At 35.5% G+C, this 25,607-nt stretch overlaps 1 protein-coding gene across 1 annotated transcript in view; it reads right to left on the bottom strand.

Annotated features, from left to right (window-relative positions):
- Positions 1–25,607, bottom strand: part of RYR2 (ryanodine receptor 2) — an 805,653-nt gene that overhangs the window by 78,175 nt on the left and 701,871 nt on the right. The window contains exons 82-85 of the mRNA XM_045294222.1: positions 12,091–12,190; positions 10,767–10,846; positions 6,065–6,141; positions 5,316–5,389 (exon numbers count right to left, since the gene is read on the bottom strand). Of these exons, the coding sequence (XP_045150157.1) occupies positions 5,316–5,389; positions 6,065–6,141; positions 10,767–10,846; positions 12,091–12,190 (331 nt within the window). The remainder of the gene's footprint in view (positions 1–5,315; positions 5,390–6,064; positions 6,142–10,766; positions 10,847–12,090; positions 12,191–25,607) is intronic.

Raw genomic sequence — 25,607 nt, 5'->3', positions numbered from 1 at the left:
GTTGTTGAACTTAAAAGATATCAAACTACTATTAACTGGCCACACAATTATTTAAACCCAGTGAAGTTCAATGAACATTCACTAAATGTTACTTCTATGAGGCACAAGGTATAAAAAAAACCAATGACAAAATTCCTCACAAGCATTAAGCAGATCATTTCAATACATGTTGTTCCTAAATCCAAAATGCTATAGCTTTTAACCTTTTAAAAGTTAACAACAATGATATCAACTATGTATTATCCAAAATGTTTCCATCAATTTTAGAACCTAGGAAAAAACAAACATATTTTCTAGATTTGTTGCATCATGAAAGATAATTTACATCATTGAGCTTCTGTTTTATTATTTTAATATGAGGATTAACAAATTCCTCTTGGGCTTTCTTCAATAGAGCCTTTGAAATAGTTGAATTGATTCATTCAAATAAAAATGCTTTTATGAATGCACAACACAATAGATATTTGAGTAAAACTTATATGTTGTTAATCCATAAGGTCAAAGGAAGACCTAGAATCACTGTAGGTGATGATTATAAATATAATCTATACATCCTCTTATGTGAATTTATCTAAATTTGAATTAAACCTTACCCCATAGTACTCCTATCATTTTGTGTAAGCATCAGCCAATTTTTATACTTTCCTGATAAATACATTGATTCCTTTACTAATACGTATGAAAATTCTGGACTAAAGAACTCCCGTAGTCTATCACTAAAAACAATGGATGGAAGAGCCTAACCACATTGATCAATCATGTTTGAAAGGTTTAGTCTTATTTTGTATAGTAAAGAGAAAAACTGAAACTTTTACAGCGAGATCAATCGCAAGCTCTATGGGCCAGAGGAGAGCGCCCAAGAGGACTTTCACAGCTGATCTATTTATGGAAGTACCGGCCCCATCTTTCTCCTGAAGAGCAGCTAGTAAGTTTGAACTGCTGACCTTTGTGCTAGCGGCAAAATGCTTAAACATTGTCCCTTCAGGAAGCCCTTCACAGCCTCCTAATTACTCACTGTCCACTTTAATCCATTCAACTTCATTTCAACCATAATAGATTAATAATGATTATCTGACATGGTTTCTGTCTTAAATTTTGGCAAATGCTGATCCCCTAGATAAAAACTCGTGGTCTCGGTCTTTCCGGTCCCCACATTAACTCTATGACTATTGTGAGGCTCTGACACAGTGAGCATCCACAACACTCTGCGTCCAGAGCATTTTCAAGCCCTGGGACAGCTTTTGGCACACAAATGCCACTCAAAGTAAATGAATAATAGGGTGGCACCATCAGAAATCAAGTATTAGTGTGAGAGTACTTTTGTGAAAATACTTTGAAATGCTTGGGAAAAAGACAGTTAAAAATTAATAAAGAAGCTGAATTTTGAGAATGATGAGGGCAACAAATGTATAAGTGTGCTTTACACAATTGATGTATGTATTGTGATGAATTGTATGAGCCCCAATAAAAATTTTTTTAAATTAATAAAGAAGTAAAGAAATTAAAGAGTTAGAGAAACCAGTACTTAAGCAATAATAAAAATCCATCTGATTCAATCCCACATAAATTTGATGATGTCACTATAAATCAATAATAACCTCAGTACACTACATCATCAAAAATATTTGGGAATTTCATAAATATTAATTGGTCGCTAGTGTTTTATATAAGAATTTTTGAGTCTATCAATTTTGGAGGATTTAGATTCATTTTAAATTCTCATATTGCTTATAAAGTCTAGGATCACCAAAAAATGATTAAAAGGCCAAAAGCAATTATGATTAAAAGATTTTCTTTTTTTTTTTTTTCTTTTTTAACATTTTATTAGGGGCTCATACAACTGTTATCCCAATCCATACACACATCAATTGTGTAAAGCGCATTTGTACATCATTTCTCAAAACATTTTCTCTCCATTTAAACCCCCGACATTGGGTCCTCATTTTTCCCCTCCCTCCCCGCTCCCCCCTCCCGCATGAACCCTTGATAGTTTATAAATGGGTATTTTGTCATATCTTGCCCTGTCCGACGTCTCCCTTCATCCACTGATTAAAAGATTTTCAAAAGAACTCTAAATAAAATAAAATTGCACTTTCAAGCTTATGATGGTTGCATAATGAAGTTAAAGGGTTCTGATAAAATAATTTAATAATTCAAGAATAGAAGTAACATAGTGTATGTTCACATGTGACACGATGTCCACATAGTATAAAAACTGGAAATTAGTATGATGTTCTTCAAGGGAGCAATGAGCAACAAATATGGGGAAATCAATGCTGCTTAAGCTAGTGCTGGACGAGTGAAAAGCTCTGAAAGGACATTGAAAGATCATAAGTGAGCGGTTTAACCTCCTGGAAGGCAGAGTGCCTCTAGCCCGACCATTTAGCTGTGTTACCTTAGACAAAGTATGTCGTTTTCTCTTCCTGAGCCTCCTCATCTATTCCATAGAGACACTAGCTACCTCATGGGAAAGTTGGGTGTCAAAAAGTTCACGCCCTTAAATTTATAGATTGTCTATTGCTACATAATTTGTGGTCATATTATAATCATGAGGAAGATATTAGCCCGAATGAAGAGAGTTAATTTGAGAGAAGGTTTAGATAGTTTTTCTCAGAGATTAGTCTAGGTTACCTGAGCTTCATGATTTGAAGCAATGTTATTATTAACAGGTTGATTTTTTTAAAGCCTTTTCTATGCACCCCTAGGGGAATGATTTATTTTTTTCTTCTCTGTGATTGAACTATAGACATTTTTTAAAAAAAGATAGCATAAAGGTTCTTAAAATAATATGTGAAAAGTATGAAATTAATAAAGCTAATAATTTACTCTTGCTTTTTATCCTACTAATGGTACCTTGATTAAACCAATAGAACACATTTAAGAAACATAATTTCACCTCTAAAATCTTCTTTACATACTAGGAACTCAGGAAGAGAATTTTTTCTTACCACTGTAGATAGTGTCTTTTAGAAATGACTTTGAGATGCTAATAAATCTTCACTATTATGTTAATTCGGAGAGCAAATATTTACAACTGTGAACTCTGTCTCAAGCATGAACTTAGTTTTTATGCTAAGACTTTAAATATGTGATATTCTTTTTAAATTAGTGAAAAACTGTATGCGTCTCCGAGTATGTGGAAGGGACCAAGATAGAGCACCCTGCATATAGACCAACTCAGCCAACACAGCGCATTCTGGACCCGCCCCGGGTTCAATGCACCAGTCAGGGCAGCCATAAAGCCATGGTGTCTTCAAACAGAGACCCCACAGAAGAATGATAGCACACATTCTGTTATCCATTCATTTCCACACATTCGCAAACACTGGGGCTGCTAGAAAGAGTTTAAATATAAGCAACAAAAAATCCCCAAATAATTTAAAATTATTATTGTCCCTCCACATCTAATATGTGAATAACTTCACATCCTCAGAGAAAGAAGGGATGGAGGAAGGGGCAGGATAACTGGGTATTAAAGCTTTTGAAATAATAAAAGGCACAATGATGAAAATGAAATCATCTACTCGTTAATACAGTCGATAAGGCGGGGTGGAGCACACCTCTCCCTTTAAACTCTCTGCAGTGCTGGCACACAGCTGACAACAAAGAAAAGAGCAAACCAACAAACAGCCATTCCTGGTTAATAATGACCACGCTCATGGTGATGACTCAGGAAGTGAGGACAGTACATTAACAGTGGTTGAAAGAAAAGGAGATGGAGAAAGAAAAAGAAGTGAGAATTTCTTTTTGTTTTGCCATTTGTAAAGGAATAAAACATAAAACTAATCAGTTTGGGCTATTCTTCTATGGGCTGAAAGAGAATAAGTAAATCAAAAGAATCACTTTCAGAAACAAATAATGTTCAGCAGAATTTTCACTCTAATTATTTATTTATGACTTAGAGCTTCCTAATTTTATCGCAATCCACACCTGGCGACAAAACGGAAGGACATGTGCCAAATAAACCTGTGTGGAGTGATTCCTTTATGGAGGATGCTGTTCCCAGTGATGAGTGATGGCTCGTGAACTTTGGCTCAGTGTCAGGAACAGTAAGCAAAAACTTAAGGGGAAAATCATTTTTAAAAAGGTCAAGTTCCAAAGCAGGAAAGTCAGCCTTTGTACCTTTAGGCACTTTCTAGTGAAAAATGCCTGGTATGTCTGCGAGGCAAGCAATATTCCTCTGATTTAGAGCTACTTACAGGCCCTTCAAAGGCTCTCATTAAGTATGGTCTCGATTGAAATGGATGTTGACTAACAGCTTCATTTTCAGAACATGGAATTATGTTTAAAGTGTGCTTGTAAACTTTCTTAAAATTAGCTAGATTGAATAAGTAATTACATGGCTTATATTTAATGATTGAATCAATAATAAAATGCCAAACAGAAAATAAAATGATAAGGAGCCACAAAATATTAGCAAACTAGAATGCATACTAATGATCAATTGTAAAACAAATCCAGAAAGGTGCAGTTGTCTTCTTTCTTTTTAAGAACACAAAAACTTAAAGATACTTAGAGAGATAATGCTTAAATTATCTCAGAAAGGCAAACAATGACTACAGAGGACAGATGGGGAAAAGTTACTTCTGCAACAAGATTAGTTCTATAGAAGACCAATGTTTCAAAATGATTACATTGACAATATGACAAGTAAAAATCAGGTTGAACGCAAAACCTACTGAAAGTAAATTAGTTTGAAATCAAATATGAAAAAAATCAAACCAAAAATATTGAAATTTTTTTCTTAAATGAAGGTGCATCAATGCTTACCTTCATTTTAAATGCACTGCCTACTAAATGTCTAGTTTATACTTACATACCTTTAGAGAGAAAAAAACTAAGCTTGTATGAGTGATTATTGTGGTGCACATTTAAATAATGCTACTGCAGTCATGTGAACATAAAAATGATCCTTTCATCAAGTATTTACTTCCTATAATGATGTATGGATATGAAAGAGGGAACGATGGATATACTACAAGGGATGAAAGAAGAACCTGAATGCTTTAAAATCTGCTACTGTGGTAAGAGGAAGTCAAAGGTTTTCTAATTTAGTCCACCCATATGCTCTGTATTTATAGATGAGTCTTCAATAAGGTCACGGACCACAGGGCACAAAGAGGGGTGAATGAATGACATGCAAGGTTGGTTTTCAAATGGGACCTATGTAACTAAATACATATTCTAAATGAGTAACAAAAGCATTTTATCAATATCAGAATGACCTTGTAAGTCTTTGTTTGAAAAACAGTCATTGAGAACTGACTCATTTCAGGGAGGAAGGGGGACAGGAAAACCTTTTAAGTGACTGATACCTGATCCTTCCTCTGTTACCATTCCAAGTCCTTCAGCTTTGTTTTGTCGCTCAAATGCATTTAGGTCAAGGACACTACAGTCACAGGGAGAAAAGTATTAACACAATGACATAAATGCTCTAATCTCAGGAGAGTAAATTACTGTAAACACTGTGCATATTTTGAACCAAAAGGACCACATTGCAAACCAACATTTACAAGTCCTCTTCTTGTGGAGCTGACTAGACTCTTCCCCAGCACCTAAACCAAAACGAGCTCTGGGCAAGGTAGACATAATTGAATGGAGTCTCAACGTTAGGAATGCATTTCAACTTCAAAGATACAGTTAATTTGTTTTAACTCTAAGCATGTGTCAGGCTCCTTAGTCAATGATCTTAAAGATCATAAAGAATAAAAATTGAAGATCATAAATTAGTTGGTTATGGACCAAACGAAACTGAGTAAAATAGTTTGGTTTTTCAAACCACATGATATTCTTTTTCAAATATACAGAATACATGTTCATTCTTCAAGAACCCTAGGTAAAGTTTTATGTGTAGGGAGAACTATTTTAACATATTAATACTAGGTAAATTAATTTAGGAACTAAGACATTACTAACACCCTAACAACATGGAGAAAATAAAGCATGTCGATCATCCTGGTTAATAAACATTATTTTGTCAATAATTATTTTGAATAATGCAAAATAAGTACTTTATAAACTATAAGATTTGATTAGGATCAATTGCCAGAGAGCATTTCCTTACCTACATGACTGCATTAAGCCAGCAAGGCTCTGAAAAAAGCCCACGTCCTTCTTCTCCTTGAGGTAGTCTAGCATTTTCTATAGTAAATATATAAACCATATGATCACTAAACATAATCATATATTTTGTTAAATATACTAAAACAACAGTAAGTACATGCTTTCTCATTTGGAATGCAGATTAAAATATATGATACATACAATATTACTAAGGTTATCTTTACCATGAAATATGAACAAATACGTCAATGCAAAATTGTACATTTATGTGTGCAACAGGAATTTCATATTGCTGGGAACAAGGGAGGTGACATCATGGCAAACCAACCAACCAACCAACCAACCAACCAACCAACCAACCAACCAACCAGATGTCAAGAAGCGAATTCAGATGCACGGTGACCCCTTAGTGTCAGGGTAGGGCTGTGCTTCATAATGTTTTCATTGAGTTATTTTCTTTTTAACGCAGCTTGGCAGGTCTTCCAAGGGTCCTCTGGATAGAATTAAACCTCCAATATTCAACCAGCATCAAAACACTAACCATTTGCACCAGCCAGGTAGTCCATATAAACACCATCAGGGCCGTAAATATTAAGGGGGATTACTACATCTCTTAATTCTCTCCCAGTCATTCTCAAATACTTGGAGATCCAGATGCTTGTTCAAGTTAGCTGAGAAGCTGATCATGTGTGGACACAATTCACAGATTTCCATTAAAAATTGCTTTCCTTAAATGATCTAATAGTTATGACTCTCATATGTAATGTTATATCCATAAATTCAGTTTCTAGTATCACTTGATGTGCAGAATCTGGGCTCAAAGGTTTGATGAGACATAAATGTAAAGAACGCTACAGTAACACACAAGTTTATCTTGTTAGCTTACTATTACATAACATAAAATGAATAGTTACTATAAAAGTACCTTAAACATATTGGAGATTTCAAATAAGTATTATACGAGATGGTAGATGGCACTCTCAAAGATTTTAAGGAAGTAAATAAATAATACTTTTCTCAAAATCGTGAATGGAAGAGAATAATCCCTCTATATGTGCTATTCTTGAAAGGGCCCAGCTAAGCAGTCTTAGTTCAGTAGTCATTAATTTCAGAAGTCAGAGCCGAAGGTCATATAAAGCTAAATATTAAAAGAATACACATAAAAGTATGCATACTTCTATATATACACACACACAAACAAAGGAACATACATACACAGAGATATATAGAAACAAGGTATACATAAAACTCAAATTCACTGCCATCAAGTTGATTCTGACTAATGGTGACCTATAAAACGGAGTAGAACTGCACCTGTGAGTTTCTGAGATTGTAAGACTTTTGGGGAATAGAAAGCCTCATCATTCTCCCTCAGAGTGGCTGGTGGTTTCAAACTGATGACTTTGCTGATCAAAACCACTGTGCTCCATAGTCTGGTCCAAAAACATAGTCATTTTGGGGAGTGCAAGATTATTTATTGATCTAATAAAACATTAAGCATGAAATATTTAGTCTTTTAAGACAAAAGCAATTTGGCCATAAGGAGATGGGGGGATTTACATTTGAAGTTTTTCTTAGAGGAAAAAAAAGATAAATCTGTGTGAAGAGTAAGGCTATATATGACATTATCTCTCAAGAATCCTTTTGGCTTTAAGAATTTCTGCAAACTGGGTGTTCAAAATCTATGCTCTGATACTGTTCCTTCCCTCATATTTAGGTTTTTTAATTTACAATCCTTGGATCACACAGGCTGGTGTGCTTCTTCTATGTGGGCTTAAGTTGATGCCTCACTTAGATGATTGCTTGTTTGAAGGCAAGGCTTTAAGGACCCAGATGTCATTCTTTGTGATAGCCAGGCACCACCTGGTTTCTACACCCACTTTGCTGTAGCACCCATATCTTCAGTGATCTCTTCATGAGGGTGAATATTGAAAAGGGCCTTGTCATAAAAATTGATTATTCTTAGATTAGGACTATGTTTAAGTCCCCAAGTGTATTCATATACCTATGGCTTATATATGTCTTGAGTTCACTTTAAAGACATCATTAATATTTTATGAAAGAGAACATATGAATCATTCCCATGGGGCATATCGATAATATCATTAATTTAGCAAATGCTATAGAAACTATGAATGACAATAAGAACTCAAAATCCATTTCCAGCATCCCCCTCTTGGATTAAGTCTCCCATGCATTACGTCGGATCATAATCAGGGATCTGAATAGCCTTGTTATTAGCAAGAGAACATTATAAACTCCATTGTGGAAGATGCAGTTAGGTTAAAATTTAGCAACTTATCGTATGATATTCCTTTTGACTTATTTTTAAATTGTTTCAGCTTTTAACACTTTTGGTTTTTTTATTGGAGTTTTTCTCTGTTTTGTTTTGTTATTGTTGGTTTTTTGTCTGTTTATGTTTTATATGCTTTTCTGAATATGAACTCCGAACCCAAAAAACCCAAACTCACAGCCATGGAACCAATGCTGACTCTTAGTATCCCCTGAGGGTTTTCGAGACAGGAGTAGAAAACCCAGTCTTTCTCCCTCAGAGCTTCTGGTGGGGTTGAACTGCTGACCATGCATATCAAAGACCCAAGCATAATCACTACATCACTAGGGCTCCTTTGAGGGTAGGTAAATCTACAGAGACAATAACTAGATTAATAATCACCGAGGGGCCTGGTATTGGTGGTCAGGGTCTATCAAGAATGAGTATGAGAAAGAAAAAAATTTTCTATAATTGATTGTGGTGATGACTGTACAACTCTTCTTAAATTGTAATGATATGAGAATTATATGCTAGCAAAACTATAGTTTTATTAATTCTGAATGTATACACACTATAAGATGAAGGACTTCTTCAGTAGAGCATAACCCCAAACCCAAACTTACTGCCATAGATTTAATTCTGACAGACAGCAACCCCCAAAGCAGAGAAGAACTACTTGTGTGGGCTTCCAGATGTTACCCTTCACGGAAATAGAAAGCATCGCCTTTCTTTAGGAGCAAAGCATAGAGCAATGGAAATAATTTTATAAATATTGCAGAGAGATAAGGAGGCTTTCTACGTCATGTAGCCTTTATTTATGGAAAACAAAGCAATGGTCACTCATTTTATTCTCACTAGCCTCACACTAAATTCAGCATTGATCTTGACTCTTCATGCACAAATAAAAGTAGGTCCAAAGTAACTGATTTTGTCAGTAGTAGAAATCCCAGATATTTTCATATCATTTTAGAGTTGTTGAAAATCTTTCAAAATATTTACACTAGTTATTTAAGTATAGTTATTATTAAACCTGGTACCAGATCTTTTTATTTAATAAGTTCATAAATAAGCTTACATATCCCTGTTACTTTGTCAAAACCTTATTTTCATAATATTTTCATAATGATTATATTTTATTTTATTTGGTTTCTTACGTAAACTTATGCAATTTTAAACTATGATTTAAAAAATATAATTCTGAAAGGGGTACAAAGGCCTCACAAGCTTATCAAAAGGAGTCGATGGCATTAAAAATAAAAAACATGGAAAAGATTTAAAACTCTTCAATTGGAGCATATGTTCTTTTCCAGTTCTAATTTGCCGTGACACTATTTACGGAAATAGTATAGAATGACAGAAATTTACAGATGAAAATATCAAATATTCTGAGGTGCTATCTAATCACTTCAAAATGTCACCAATCCAAAAGCAATCTTCAATTTTTTTCTGAGATTCCAAGGTCTTCTATGAGTACATACGTGCTGTTGTCCTCACATGTGACGACTCTGAAGTGCACGCCACCTTGCAGGCTGAGGTTTCCACATATCTCATAATTCCATATGGAAGGGTAACTGTTTAACTGCCCAGGTACCAATGAATGGTTATACATTTCATGCTAATAAACCCTGTATCTTTTCTCATATAGATGCTCAAACCAGCAAAAAATAGATTTTAAAGATTTTAGATTAAAAAACAGCATACAATTCATTACTTAACTTGTTTTTGTTTTGTTCTTTAATTACCCAAATAGATTTTCTGTTAAGGGCCACATTTCAGGCCATTTGACCAATGTCCCTATCATGCACAGTACAAAACTTCTTACAGTTTGTTTTCAGGAAGTCTTTAAAAAAAATTTCCCTCATGTTCATTTAACAAATTTACAGATTTTGACTCTCAGTTGGATTAAAAGATTGCATCTTTTGGTCACTAACCACAGCCCAGACCATATCTGTCGCTTAAAAACATACAAAGTTAAAAAACTTGTTTGAAGTGATTTTTCTCTTACCGGAAGAGACTTAAAAGAATTACAGGAAAAACATTCACAATAGTGTATGTTAATAGTGTGTTAACATAACAGGAGGCTTAATAAAATCAATTTGCAGGAGAATCAATTTACTGGGAAAAATACACTATAAAATATGTTTCCAGTGTTGGAACACTATTTATCACTCTTTCAAAAGATTAGTTTGTGTTGACTTAAACACATAAAATATATAATTTGAAATCATGGCACCATAGGACACATCTTCAGATTTCTAAAGAGAGTTCATGCCTCAACACAGATGTCTCATTTACTAAGCAAAAGGTACTTGGATACTGAGAAAAACCTGAGCAGAAGATAGAAAACTAACCATTCCATAATTAGTAGTTATTTCGCAATATGGTTCACTTATTTAAAAAGGTAACTCTATGGATGGCTTAAAGATATTACCTGCTGTACTGTTGAGTTCCCACCATTTAAGATAGCAATTCCAAGTTTCAAAGTAGCAGCAAGCATTGGCCCTGTTTCACCTTAAAAAAAAAAAAAAAGAAAGAAAGTAAAAGACAAAAAGACTTTATCAGACACATTAACCTATTCAGCTCAAAAATTTTCCCTTAAAGATTGTTATTATATAATGGTGGGGGTGAGGTGGGACACACCCTCAGTCCCTGGGAGACATTGCAGCTGACAATACATATATATGGAGTGAGCTACACGAGTGCCCTGTGCTGGAGGAGCCACATGAAGACCCTAGCCAGCGCTGAGATGCTTGTGGACCACTGGATCCACAAGACTTCCCACCCAGTGGCCTGCATCTTCCTCCATTTGGTGTCATTGGATGTGTTTTTTGAGTCTGAAGAGGGCTTTATAGATTGGTATTGGACAGATGGGCTAATACCGGACTTATGGACTTGATCTGGACTGGGCTGGGATGTTTTCTTAATGTAAAATTACTCTTTATATAAAGCTCTTATATACATATGGGTGTCTCTCTGGATCTTTTTCTCTGTTCAACCCAGACTAACACATCAACTATCATTTATTTTCATATTAATCACTTTTACCTATCTTAGAAATAGAATGTTACCCTTAATTAGGGTTTGAGAACTTAGTAACAGATTGTACTACCATTACTTTTTCATTCCATGACAAATTATATTTTAAATGTGTTTATATAAGATCTTACTAATGGAAGGCAAAGCATCTTGGCTGGCTACTGAGATATACAACAGTACTTCCACTGTTAAAAAGTACACATTAATAATTCTAATCACTTATATTATGGGCCAGTAAACTCTAGCCTGAAGACCAAATCCACTGGCCACATGCTGTTGTAAGTAAAGCTTTATTGATATGTGGTAATGGCCATTTGTTTATAAATGATATCTGACTGATTTTATGCAACAAGGACAGATTTGAGCAATTACAATAGCGATTACATTCATATGGCCTGAAAAATTGAAATTACTTATCGAAGGAAAAGCTTGCCAAGTTCTGAAATACGTGATGCTTGCTAGAATCTTGTAATAATATAGACTAGCTGCCAAAATGTAAATGACAGTAATAAAAAGAAATGTTAGAAGTGTCTGGAAAAAGAACACCACCCCTGGCCATGATGAGAGCTGGTGTTTATTAAACAGTCACTGGAAGTAGTCATGAACCAAGCATCCAGGGACCACATACATCAGTGGAATTTAAATGAGAGAATGTCTTTAGAGCCAAAAAGGGACATCTACTGAGCACATCCTTCTTAAGGTGGTGAAATCACGCTCACCTTTGCTGGCGCTGATCGTCTGGAATACCATTTCCGCAGCACCTCGGTCATGGAGCCTGGCTTGCTGGTAGAGCAGCTTTTGCTTTTCCATTTCTTTTTCCTGAACACAAATCCCAACCATTTATGTTGTGGCTTCCAAAATGCACAGTAGCTTTCTAAGACCATGTTTTTAGTCACCTCTTCATGTATGGGCTCTATGACAACATTATGGACCATTTCCACACAAACAATGTTATTAAACAAGTTTTAACATATTCAACTCTTTGGTTTTTCCTTTTTGTTTTTCTTGATATACTTTTGGTACTAGTTTATCAAGATGGATTTTCTCAAGTTTAATGATTTGATTAGCTCGAAAGCCTGGATCACAGTTTTGCAGTCCTGTACATCATCGTTAAACTTGCACTTGCTGAATTAGGATTTGTGCGTCAGTTTGCCACAGGTTAATTATCTCCCAGCTCATGGCCGTAACTTGATACTGCTCAGCAAATGGCTCCATTGCAAGTTATCACTGAACCAAGGAAAACCTTTAACTAAGATGTTTGCAGTTGAAACATAATTGAAAGCCGATATGATCAAACAAACAAACAAACAAACAAACAAACAAAAGTTAGGCTTTAACGAAGTCATGAGTTTTTGATACAGATCTCCTCAGTCGCCTCACCCCCACCCCCCACAAAGTAAAAGATGCAATGTGCCTTTATATTTTGTGTTCTCAAATGATACTGCGTGGTGCTACTTGAGCAATGGCTAGAGTTTGTTCTTTTCCACTTAAACTAGCACTGAAAACAAAGCAACACAAGAAAATTAAATAAAATATAAAGGCACAGCAAGATCAAGACTGGGTCGATCATTCACTTGAGCAATCCAGTTCACTGGAGAATTGAGGCAGAACTAAGCAGTATAAGTTGCAGAGTGAAAGTTGCATAGCGCCCTATGACAGTGAGTCCATCAAATGGAGTGACAGGGAAGCTTAGTCAATGGGACATGAAACAGTCAATTAGTATCATGTCCGTAAACACAACGGCCAAAACATATATGACCTAAGAGCAGGAAGAGCTGCAGCAGAAGCAGCCAGATGACAGCTTTGCTGCCATAAACTTTCCATCCGAAGTACGGAAAATAGACACTGGGAGATGGAAGAGGTTTAAAAAATGAAGGCTTGCTAGTTACAGAATATGAAAAATAAAGTGAACTAAAAGGAGGGGAAAATCAATGGGTTCAAACAAATGAAAAAAGAAACCTTTAAATCAAAAGCAACCAACACAGACATGTATGCTGTTACCAGAGAGTTCTCGCCGAGGCTGGCAAATTTGTTTCTTAAATCTTTGATTATATCGTGCTGCGAAAACAAAATTGATCAGGGTTTTGTTTTGTTTTTTTCACACTATAGTTAGAGCTACCGTGATTAAATTTTATTTTTCCTTAAATTATGCGATAGGCCTTAATGGAAGCAGAGAAAAGAAAAAAAGGCAGCTTTGCTTTGTATTCAGCCATGCTAACATCTAAAGGTTTGCCTTCATGTTTAAACCTCTTCCTGTGAAATCAGAACGAAACAAAAACCAAACCACACAGACAGACACACCATATCGCCATTACAACACAGTTTCAGAAAAACTTAAAGAAGACCCTTTGTCTGCTCTTCAGGTCCTGCTTACAATCGATGAGCAACATTCAATTCTTCCTTTTAGACCCAACAATCTTTGACTTTCCTCCAAAGGCCGTCACTATATATGGAAGATTTGCTCTCCAGTTTGTGAACGTTTCTCAGTCAGAAAGTGAAGAGAAATTAGCCAAACCTAAGCTATGGCCCTAACATCTTTCACTAAAGAGGCAAGTAAGTCAGAAAAAGCAATTATGCTACTGATCTGAGAAAACAAAGAGAGTCATCAGGCAGCCCAAGGAAGACTAAAGATGGCAGCATTACTTTTTACAAAAGAACCACTTGCCATTTGTGCTTTCTAAGTGGGCACACGGCCCAGAGATACACACTGGAACAACTTGCACAGCAGATTCTCCGTGTCCAGTGTCCGCTTCCATAACTGAAATCACGCATGGGGGCTAGGCCCTCAGGAAGGTCAAGGACTCCACATGATTGTCTTCTTTGTAAAACACAGAAACAAAGCCCTCCGCGGTCAGAGGAGGCTCCCTGTTCTTATATAGTACTTAAATGTCAACAATAACCAGTGTGTCAGGGAGATGATGCTGGGAGGGATTTGAGAACACAAGATCGACAAAGAAGGAGGCAAAAATGTACTCGATAAAAACCAATCCAGTTCACATCTTTTTCAAATGTCCTCTTTGTTAGATGAGTTGAACGCTATCTCTTCACAAATCCTTTAATATGATTTCCTTCCAGTGCTTTGTTGAGAACTGCTTTTAGTATGTAATTTAATCCTGGTATTGAAATTTATATCACAATATATGACATTAAAACCTTGCAAGAAAATCCAATTTGTTTTCACAGAATTAAATGATGGATTATATAGAAAGAAAAAAATTCACTTCAAAGTTACTGTAATTTATTGAAGGCACTTTAAAAAAGTGAGCTATTCATAAACTGTGAAAGGGTCTGAAATTAACACAATTATACCTTCAACCTGAGTTTGAACTTTATATTATTTCAACGGTAGAAATGAAAACTAAAGAGAAAAGGAAAGCCAAGCATCAGGCTATGACCTTTCCGTTAAGTAAATAGTTCTTATTACCAGAACTATGACTTAAACCAGTTATCCTAATAAGATTTTCATGAGTTTTTCCAGGTCACACATAACCATCAATCAGGCCATGATCAAATGATCACATCAGTGCCTCTGAATGAAAATATCTAACACCATGGCTCCATTACAGTATAACTGAAGTTTGTAATAAGATGGCTACTTTTATCTGAGTGTCTCAATCTTTTAGCAAGTGGAGCGGGGAAGTAGAAAGGCTTGAAAAAAAAGGCTTGGTTCTCTGGCAGCTTGTCTTATATGAGAAAGAAATGATGAAATAAGAAGAGTAAATTAAAAGTGTTCCTAGTTCTTAAGGGAAAAATTAGTTTATTCATATATGGAAATGAAAATGTTTTTAAAGAAGGGAATCTTGATGACACAAAGAAATTAACATTTTCCTAAAAGACGTCTTCCTTTACCTGGGCATTTAAGGCAACAAGCATTCCTAAGGCTGAAATTACCTAATTTATGAACTCTGAATTATGTGAAATCAGAAAAGTTGTTTTCTCCTTTTTCTTGTAGTTATTCATGCTCGCATCTTCAACATCCCCTGAGCTGTTCATTTTAAGTTGAATTCAGAAGCAAGTTATATTAGAAGAGAATACAAATTTCTAGGAATTGAGCTATTCTAGTTTTTCCCCGTAATTTGGTAATGTCTTAATTCAACATGAAGTATTTTGATCTATCATATTATATATACTTGTAACCTAAAATTTTTATTGCATTTCAATATTACAAGGAAAATAAATAAGACTGAAACCACAGAAAATTCAATTGGACAACTAGAAGGGTAAAGATGAAAGACATAAAATGGTAATACATGGTTTACAACACAAAAAGGCAAACTGACACTAAGGATTGGTGGCAAAGCATGGGATAAAAAAGGCACATTTCCCTCTTCAATTAATTTTGATCTGCAGGCTAGATCCAAAAATTATGAAATGACCACACGAGTTGATTCATGGATCTAGGGAAATATTTATACATCTGTAGCTTGGTTTAATGATGCACTCTCCCAAACTAAAATTTTAAAACACTTAACATATATGGAATTTCCTTGGTATAAAACGTCCAACGACATGGGCTATCTTTGCTTGTTTTACCTGGAACACCATGCCTGTACTTTGTATACACAGTATGGTTCTCCACACATGATAGACTTTTAATAAATGAATGATACTACTAGTTTGATGTTATGTTGTTTGTACAATTATATGAAATAGTTCTAATTTTATCTTTTAGTTTGAAGAGCTACAAACTTAGTACAGTGTAAATGTTTATTTTATTGTCAGTGAATGGATAAACAGGTTTTAGAATTATATAATAAACACAATTATAACTTTCAAAATATAATTTTTAGTAAATTTTATTTCTTGCTTGCATCATTTATCTTTACTTATTTTTTCTATTGAAAACATTTCAAGTATTTTAATAGTAGCTCATAGCTAAACTTCCAAATAGAATGAGCACAGTCTATTAGTTCCCAACAAAAAGAGAAATATATGTCTGGATGGTATACTAATGGACATTTTAATCTCCAAATATACCTGGTTTAAACGCTATACCAAAAACTGACCTGTCAAAGAAAACAAAAGCCCTAAACCAGTGACATATTTTGGCTAATGTGTTCGAGAACTGGAAATTTAGATTTACATAGTAATATGGCTTTTCATCTTACTTCTTCCCATCTCAGATATACTTGCACTTTGGTTGAAATATTGTTTCCTGTGTCTTTGGCATATTTAGACTTAATTAATAGAATGAAAAAGTAAAGGATCCCTGGTAGTGTAGCATGTTATATGGTGGCTGTTAACCTCACTTATGAAAATTTACAGAAATCCACAGAGGCAATTTCACTCTGTCCTATAGGGTCACTATGAGTCATAATTGACTAACTGGTAGTAAACATGAAAAAAAAAACAGTCAATAAACCATCACTAGTCTGTATCTTGTACTCTAGAGGATTGTGTGCTGCTGTGATACTGGATAGTGGTTATTTCACTGCTACCCCACTGAATTTTCAAGTAACCACGGAGTCACCCATAGTGAACATATTTCAGAGGAGTTCCCAAACTCAGTCATACTAGGAAGGAGAACTGGGTTGTCCACTTTTGAAAACATTGTACAGTGAAAATGGTGTGAATAGCAGCAGAACATTATCTGACCCATTATTCGTCATTCAGTCTGAAAGTCACTTGAAATACAAGTGGGGGTGAGCTGTCTGCTCAAAGTAAGGTAGGTTCTAATGATGGAGATGGGACAAAACTTTGGAGACCTTGATTTCCTGATGGGCACAACTCAAAATGACAAGGAATAGCTACAGACATTTATGTATTATCAGAACATGGATTGTACAAAATACAAATCTAGGAATACTGGCAGTCATAAAAAATGAAATAGAATGCATAAAGATTGATATACTAAGCATTAGTGAGTTGAAGTGGATTGATATGGCTATTTGGAACCAGCAATCATAAGATTTACTATGTGGGGGATGACAAATTGAAGAGGATTGGCATTACATTCATCATTTAAAAAATTTCAAGATCCATTCTGAAGTATAATTCTGTAGCGATGGGATAATATCACATAATTTCAAGGAATCTCAGTTAATATGGGTATTTTTCAAATTTACACATCAATAACTAATGCCAAAGATAAAGAAACAGAAAGTTTTTAAATTTTCTACCAATTTCTGTGGCCTAACGTTGATCAAGATACGTTAATATTTACTAATTATGGATGTTTTACAGTTGGAAACAAATAGATGCCCTTGAATCAGTTCTGACTCACAGCGGCCCTATGTGCAGTCTACTGAAACACTTCCTGGTCCTGCACTATCCTCACAACTGTGCATATGTTGCAGCCAATCTATCTGATCAAAGGCCTTCCTCCTCTTCCCTCTCCCTCACTTCACCAGCATGATGCCCTTCTCTAAGGACGGGTCTCTGGGAACACATGTCCTAAGTATATGAGATCAAATCTCACCATATTTGCCTCTAAGGAACATTCTGGCTGATTAGTAGTGGGAAAATACAGCCTTGGTGTTAGAAACTACACAAGGGATTGCATTATACAATTTTTTAAGACCAACAACTTATTTATTGAAACATCTTTTTCACAACAACATAAATTGTAACTACAGATATGAAATATATGACAAAGTGACTACACCAATGGAAAGAGGTAATGAAGATGCTCAGTATCACCAAGCAGAATAAGACCAAGGCTGAAAGGGACCATCAGTTACTTACAGACAAGTTCAAGTTGAAACGGAAAAACATTTAAAACAGGTTCAGGAGAGAAAAATAGGATCTTGAGTACATCCTACCCAAATCTGGAGGCCATTTCAAGAACAGATTTGACACATTGAACTTTAATGACAAAATGAGTTGTGGAATAACATCAAAAACATCATGTGTTAAAAAAGCAAAAGGTCATTAAAAAGACAAGAAGGAAAAGACCAAAATGGGTGACAGGAGAGACTACATTGGTATGCAGGGACCAAAACCAAACCAAAGCCACTTGTTGAAAAGCTAAAAGCACTTGAGGTATTGAGTTCTGCAGATCAAAGACAGCAGTTTTCAATAGGGATAATACTTATGCCAAAAGTAAATAAAAAGCACCACAACTAGGCCAAAAATTCGCATAACAATAAACTGAAAAAAGACTGAAGTCTAACATTTAATTTTACTTGGATCCATAGTCAATGCCCCGGAAAGCAGCACCCAGGAAGTAAAATTAATTAAATCTGAGTACAAGTCGTTTAACGTGTTAAAAAGTCAATATGTCACTTTGAAGACTAAGGAATGCATGGCAAAAGACATGGTATTTTTAATCACCTCAAGTGAATACAGAGATGAACAATGAATACAGAACACTGAAAAAGAATCCACACCACTAAGTTATGGTGTTAGCAAAGAATATTAAATATTCCATGGCCTGCAAGAAAAATGCTAAAAGAGTACAACCAGAATGCTCGGTGGTAGATAATTTCATGTCAAATTGCAGATATATAAAAGTGTAGGGGTGGCATCAGCTGCCAATCAGGACGCAGTCTGACGATGCCATCCTGTGGGTATGGCCCTCTCATAAGGAGAGCCCTGGGAACCTCCCCCTCTCTCTGTCTTCACCTTCCTGCTGGCTGATGGGATTGCTGCCAGAGCCACCACCATTGGATCCAGATGACTTGTACCCACCAGCTTATGATCATCCTGCACCCTGCATCACTGCATGTGGCTGTGTGAGTGGAGAAGGATTTATGGACTAGTGTCAGTCTTGTGGACTTGAGTTGGACTGGGCTTGGGAAACTTTTTTGATATATAACTACTTCTTGACATAAAGTTCTTTCTTATACATGTGAGTGTCTCTGTATGTATTTCTCTATTCAAGTTGGCCTAACACATGCTTCTTAGAAGCAAAGATGATTAGACTTTGTAACATGTCAGTTTGAAGACTAAGGAATGCATGACAATAGTACGCATTGTCTCATGTGGCTTGGACATGTTATCAGGAGGGAACAGTCACAGAAGAAGACTATTGGGCTTGGTAAAGATTCAGTAAAAAAAGAGGAAAGACCTTCAACAATATAGATGACAGAAGTGGCTGCCACACTGGGCTCAAATATAGGAAAGATTGTAAAGATGATGCAGGAGCGGGCACTATGAATTGGAACAGATTCAATAGCACCTGTCAACAATAAGGCAGTAAAATCTCAGGCTAAGAAATAAAAATGCAGTTGTCATAATGGAGCACTGTACCCAAAATATGTAGAACAATGGCCATCAAAATCCTGTTCCCTTTCTCATCTACGAAGAGCAACTCTATATACTGTGTGTCATGCAGACATTATAAGGAATCAAAGATTTTAATTGTTCTTAATAACAGGAATTATCTCACTATTTTATATTCACAGATATAATTTCCATTTTTATACATGAAGGGTTTTCTTTGACAAAGTGGTCATCTACGTTAGATTAACAAGCTTTAAATGAAAAAAAAAATTACTTTAGGCGTATAGACCAATATCATATATTTTTATCTTAGGTTAATGCAAACCATTCTCAATAAGTTACATGCTCTAAAGTTGATCTAAATATTTGTCTTATCCATGTATAAAAATGACTATTCTTCTTGACATGTTTAAACTACTAGATTGTATGATACAAGGATTATGTGCCAATAAAAAAAATTTTAAGGGCTATTAAAATTCTGGATATGTTGTTTTAAGTTGCTATCCAAACCGAGTCATTAATAATTCAGCATCTCAAAACAGGGTCTCTATGTGTCAGAACTCATTTGAGTGTACCTAACAACAACAACAATCTTTAACAACTGATTTTGCTATATTCTTCTCTACAATACTAAGAATAATCTAAAATATTTGATAAGATACCTTGTTCTGTTTTCACATTAAACTAGACAAGAAACTTCTTTGATGCTTATCTGGCCACATAACCATTCCTTTTTGAGACCCTGCCTTATAATATTGAAGCTCAAACTAAAAATGGAAGGAAAACTTCCCTGGTAAGCAAAGTCTGACTGTGTAACGCATATAATAAAACTATGTTCCACTTCTCCTTCCTTTAATTTTACACATCAATCATTTGGAAAGTCCGCAAGGTAAATTAGTTATAAAGCAGAATCGGAAGATAAGTATTATCTCTTCATTTCTGATAAGTATTTCATTTCTGATGAAGTATTATCTCTTCATTCAAGATAATGTATTATCTCTTTATTTTTGATGAAATAAACAACATCGATTGGAAATAGTGTCTAAAATCAGATTTTGGTGACCTTTATTAGATTCTGAGATGGGTTATTAGTCTGTAAATTTAAGTTTTATAAATGGCGAGAAAGCATCTCCCAAAAGCAAGCTATTTAACATAGAAAGAACAACTTCATATCAATTTCAGTACATTGAATATTTTCTGTGTCAACATTTCCACCAAGGTTTAAATGGATAGTGATATACAAACCCATTCAGTTTAAATTACATAAGTATTTGGGGATAGGCATAAATAATTGGAAAAGCATTGCTACAATATCCAGAAAACCTTTATTAAACAAAAATAACAACATGTGAAGCTATTGTTTCATGAGTGTATATATCTCTACACTTCTGAAGGCGAGTTTACATCTCTCTAAGCCTTTCCTGAAGAAGTCTGCACTCTTCAATTTATCCCACATCAAAATTGCAGTATTGGCATCCTCCAGGGCTCTGTGTTCTGGCAGTGTATTGGGGTGCACCTTAGGTTGCTAACAACAAGGCCACCAACTCAAAGACAGCAGCAGAAAGGTGAGTTTTTCTGTTCCTGAAAAGAAACCCAAAGGGGCCATTCTGCAATATCCAATAGGGTCAATAAAAGTCAGCATCTAGCTAATAGCAACGAGTTTGGATGTTTTTGTTAAAGAGATTCTGATAGTGTTCATTCTACATGTTCTTTGAGATTATTGAACAGAAAAGTCTGAAGGGACAAGGCCAAGGCTGTACAGTAGATGGAGTAAGGTTTCCTAATGCTACCCTCAAAGAATGAGCAGGAGCAATGTCATGGCGGGAGAAAATCCTGGGCACAACTTTCTTGACCTCTTGCTTCTCAATGCACTTTTCAATTTTCTTAAACCTTCTTCCTAATGAGCTTCTGTGATCATCCGGTGTCCTTCATATCAGGACTACCCTTCGGGAGGGGATGTCGACCACCTAGTGGCTGCCATGCAACATTATGACGAGGTACCCCTGGACAGGTGGACGCCCCTATCTGAGGAATGAGGGCTACTGATGGGAAAGTCTAGTCGGAGATGGGAAAGAAAGCAGAAACATCTAGGAGAAGCCAAGTGCATGGGTGTTATTATATAAAAGGGGAGGAACAACTTCCAAGTGGGAAAAAAAATGACTAACAATACTTTTAAGGATCTTAAGGGAGAATTATGCCTGGTAATATTCACCTAGGAAAACACATTGGCCCAAGTTTCTGTACATACCCTGAAGACTAAAGTCCAAGTGCCGTAGACGGGCATTGTATCCAGAATCTTTAAGGCACACAACATGCTCCAAGCCATACCAGAGGACTTTGATGTGGGAACTCCACTAGGTAAACTGGGCTCTACCTCAAACAAACCTGTAACCTGAGGACTTTAGAATGAAAATATATGGTGTTTGAGGAAGCAGAAGACAGCTATACAAAGAGTATTGAACTTTTGTTAGGCAGACAAACACTGACTTTGTATATAAATGCCCTACTTGCTGAATTAAGAGATATATTGTTCTAGCTTGTGATTGACATAGTCAGTGAATATTATTGTAAAATTTCCCTGACAACCAACTCCCATTGTTTGTGTAAATAGCTTCCAGCCACGTAATGCTTTATTTTGTACAGGTGAATAATTCAGGTATTGTGATTTGCAGTTACCCTTCACTGGTCCAATATTCCTTTCTCAAGAGTGTCTTAAAAATTAGGAGCAGGGTCTAATCAATAACACTATTAATGGAAGATCTTTATGCATCAGTGAGATTATTGATAAGATTCTCTATTATAAATTAATAAGGAGGTCTCTTAAGGGAGCGAGAGACAGATTAAAAAAACATATATCTAGGAATGGATTTTTGAGGTCACACTAAATTCTAGCTCCCATTTAAGAACAATTAGCTCATACAACTAATGAAGGAATTAGTTCATACAACACCCTCATGAAAGGAAAACAGAAGATATACGTGCTATAGCAAAGTGTGGTGAAGAAATCAGATGGTGCCTGGCAATCAGATAGAACAGCATTTGGGGTCTCAAAGACTTCTTTCCAAACAAGCAGCTATCTGAGTGAGATGTCAATTAAGCCTGCATGGAAGAAGCATACCAACATCTGTGACCCAGAGATTGTAAATGATTTAATCCAAATCCGAAGGACGGAATAGGATCAGAACTTAACCTGTGAGACTCTGGTTTGAAGAAGGTTATTGATGACAGTGGACGCCCAAGATACTTTGCGAGAATAACATTGGAAATAAGTCTCTGGTAATGTACCTCTATCCATAATTAAGGGACAGGAATAAACTGATTACTACACAGTGAGTATTGGAGAGATGACTATAAGGATATCAAAATGATAAATGACTTGAATGGTTAAAACTTGTCACTTGAGGCCTCTCTTTGGGCCTGGTTTGGTTTCTAATTATTTTTGTGGGTTTAAATTTTTTTATTTTCATATTGGGGTTTATCTCCAAGGTATTTTTTCAGTGGGTAGCCCTCTTGAAATGTAGCTATATGTTTCTCCGTTTTTCGGTGTATGAAACTCAGAACTGACGAACCTATACAGACAAGTCGCATAAGGGTTCCTGACAGGTATGGTGGGGGTGGTCGGGTAAAGGGGAGCTGATATTAAGGAGTTCAAAAAGGAAGAAAATGTTCTGACACTGATTTTAGTAGCGATTGTTCACTACTGCTTCGTGTGATTTAACTGTAGAATGATATGATATCAGTAAGAGCACCCAATAAAATTGTTTTTGAAAAGAGAAGGATACCCGTTGGGAATCCCATGTAACATTCACCATAACTTTGTGCACTGACCTCTCTTCCTTGCATTAGACTAGACTAGCCCTTTGCAATTTTACATCTTGATTGGCTCCTCCTATAAAATGCAGCACAATGGGATTGTGATGAGTGCATTACGAAGCAAGTTTGCCTGCAATCATCCACTGAGCACAGAGATCATTCAAATATGTTTTATTTGGAATAAACCTGTGCATATATGAACTAGGACCCCGATACAGCTGAATGTCAGTTCATTCTTGTGCAGTTGTAAAATGAAAATTCAATTCAAAACAAGATTTTTGGAGGCAAAAGTGTTTCTCACTGGTGTAGGAATTCTACACAAAATGGTTTGAATCTAAATTAAATCTTCTTTACTTAATGCTGTATTAACTTAGAGTATGTACCCAGTAATTAGTCTGAGTTCTTCAGCTAGCATCATGTAATTTTAGTAAAGCTTGGAGCTCATCTGGGAAAGTATAGAGCTTAGCCACAGGCATACTTAGTATCAAAGACACAGAAATCTCTTTAATCAATAGCTCAGGACCCAAAAATTGCATCATCAAAATCATCTGTGAATTAGAAATTAAGCACCAAAAGATGATGCAACTTGCTTAATATTCAAAAAAGAGGGCATAGAAGAAATAGTCTTCCCTGAGGCTATCCTAGATCTACCACTACTTAGATTTTTGGGTAAGTAGTCAACCTATGTAATATTATCTTTATATTCCACAGAAATGTTCTCATGAAAGTATAATTTAATTCATATGCTTAGATTTTAGAGCAGTATAATAGAAGAAGCATGGGTTTAAGGAATATTTCTGAATCTTTTTCAAAAATCATAGATTGATATAGGATCTGCTTATGCCCCAGAGCTCACTGCAGTTACACAAGATAAAGACCCATAGCGCTCATTAAAATGTAGATACTTCAACTTGAAGCACTGTTATTTCTTTAATGCTATTTTATTTGGCTTATGAAAAACTCAAAGTTAAACAGAACCCTCAATTGCACTAATAAACTTATCATTTGTAAAACATATCACCCTTTTTGATAAACCTAGATTTTCTTTTAATGTTCTATCATTGTCATTGTTTTCTTATTGAAGTTGCTCCAAATAAAATTATTAAGTAAATCACTGTAGATAAATCATTTTACATGCATTCTAAGTAAAAAGTGAAATTAAATTATCAAGTTAAATCAGGCAAGTTTTGCTGAGATCCTACCAATATAAGCTACGTAATAAAAGAAGAAAATCCTGAAAATATTCAGATTTCCATGTTTTGCTGGCCTTTTTTTATTCCTTTGGAAAATTTCCCTAAAGTGTCACTTTTCTTTATATTTACTTCTCTGTTCTCATCAATTTCTGCTGATGAAATTTATCAAAACTAAATTAAATACTAGTTTTTTAATCAAGCCAGTTGTAAGAAGTAAATTCAATTCCCACAGTTTATATTGCTCTAATACTTCTTAGGCATAATTTTGTTAAAGGAGTGAAGGCTGCCAATTTTTTTTGTTTCATTTTAAGTTATATGAAATAATTTACAATTAAAGTATATCTAAATGATATAAAACATGTAGAATATTTTAAAGAAAATATAAAATTATTGTTTTTCCAATCAGTCAGTGTTTCACTTGTTCAGAGTAAGTAGTTTGTGAAGGGTAATATGTTACAAAAGACAGACTTAAGTAATAAGCTGTAGTTCCAAATCACTTAAGTATTAATACATTAACTGGTTTAGAAGTGAAAATTCTCACTGCTTGCATTACACTTAAGGATATGTGGAAATTAAGGATATTAGGGAATTGCCAGCAACTAAAACACACTCTCTTGTGATAGGATCATCATATCTGTTGGTTCATATGCCTTATCTTGGAATTAGTTGTCAAATTCATTTCAAGGATTTAAACCTATTCAAACTAGCTCAATCAAGGCAGACACAGTTAAATTTGAACCAAACCAAATTTGAAATATGTAGGTTCACTGGAACCCTAACTGAGGTGGGGCGGGGGTGGGTAGAAGGGAGACAAATGTGTCAACTGTCTGGAAAGGGAGGCTCAGCAAAAGTGTCCTTAGCTCATTCAGCAGTCTCGGCAGTCTGTTGTGGCTGACTGGATTACTGCCAGAGCTGTGTAGAGAAACACACATGCAAAGCTGTGTTGTTGGCTGCCAAGTTTGAGCCTGGCACCATTGTTTCTAACTGCCATTCCATCATTGTAGCTGCTATAAAACCTGCACATTTCTTAAGAGAGTGTTTAAAATTCTAGCAGCGATCCCCCCCCC

This window comes from Echinops telfairi, unplaced genomic scaffold (genome assembly GCF_000313985.2).
Source record: "Echinops telfairi isolate 266 unplaced genomic scaffold, ASM31398v2 ScPeMD7_3509;HRSCAF=4178, whole genome shotgun sequence".
In the NCBI taxonomy this organism is placed as follows: domain Eukaryota; kingdom Metazoa; phylum Chordata; class Mammalia; order Afrosoricida; family Tenrecidae; genus Echinops; species Echinops telfairi.
The sequence above is the reverse complement of the archived record's forward strand: the minus strand, read 5'-3'. Positions and strand labels throughout refer to the sequence as shown.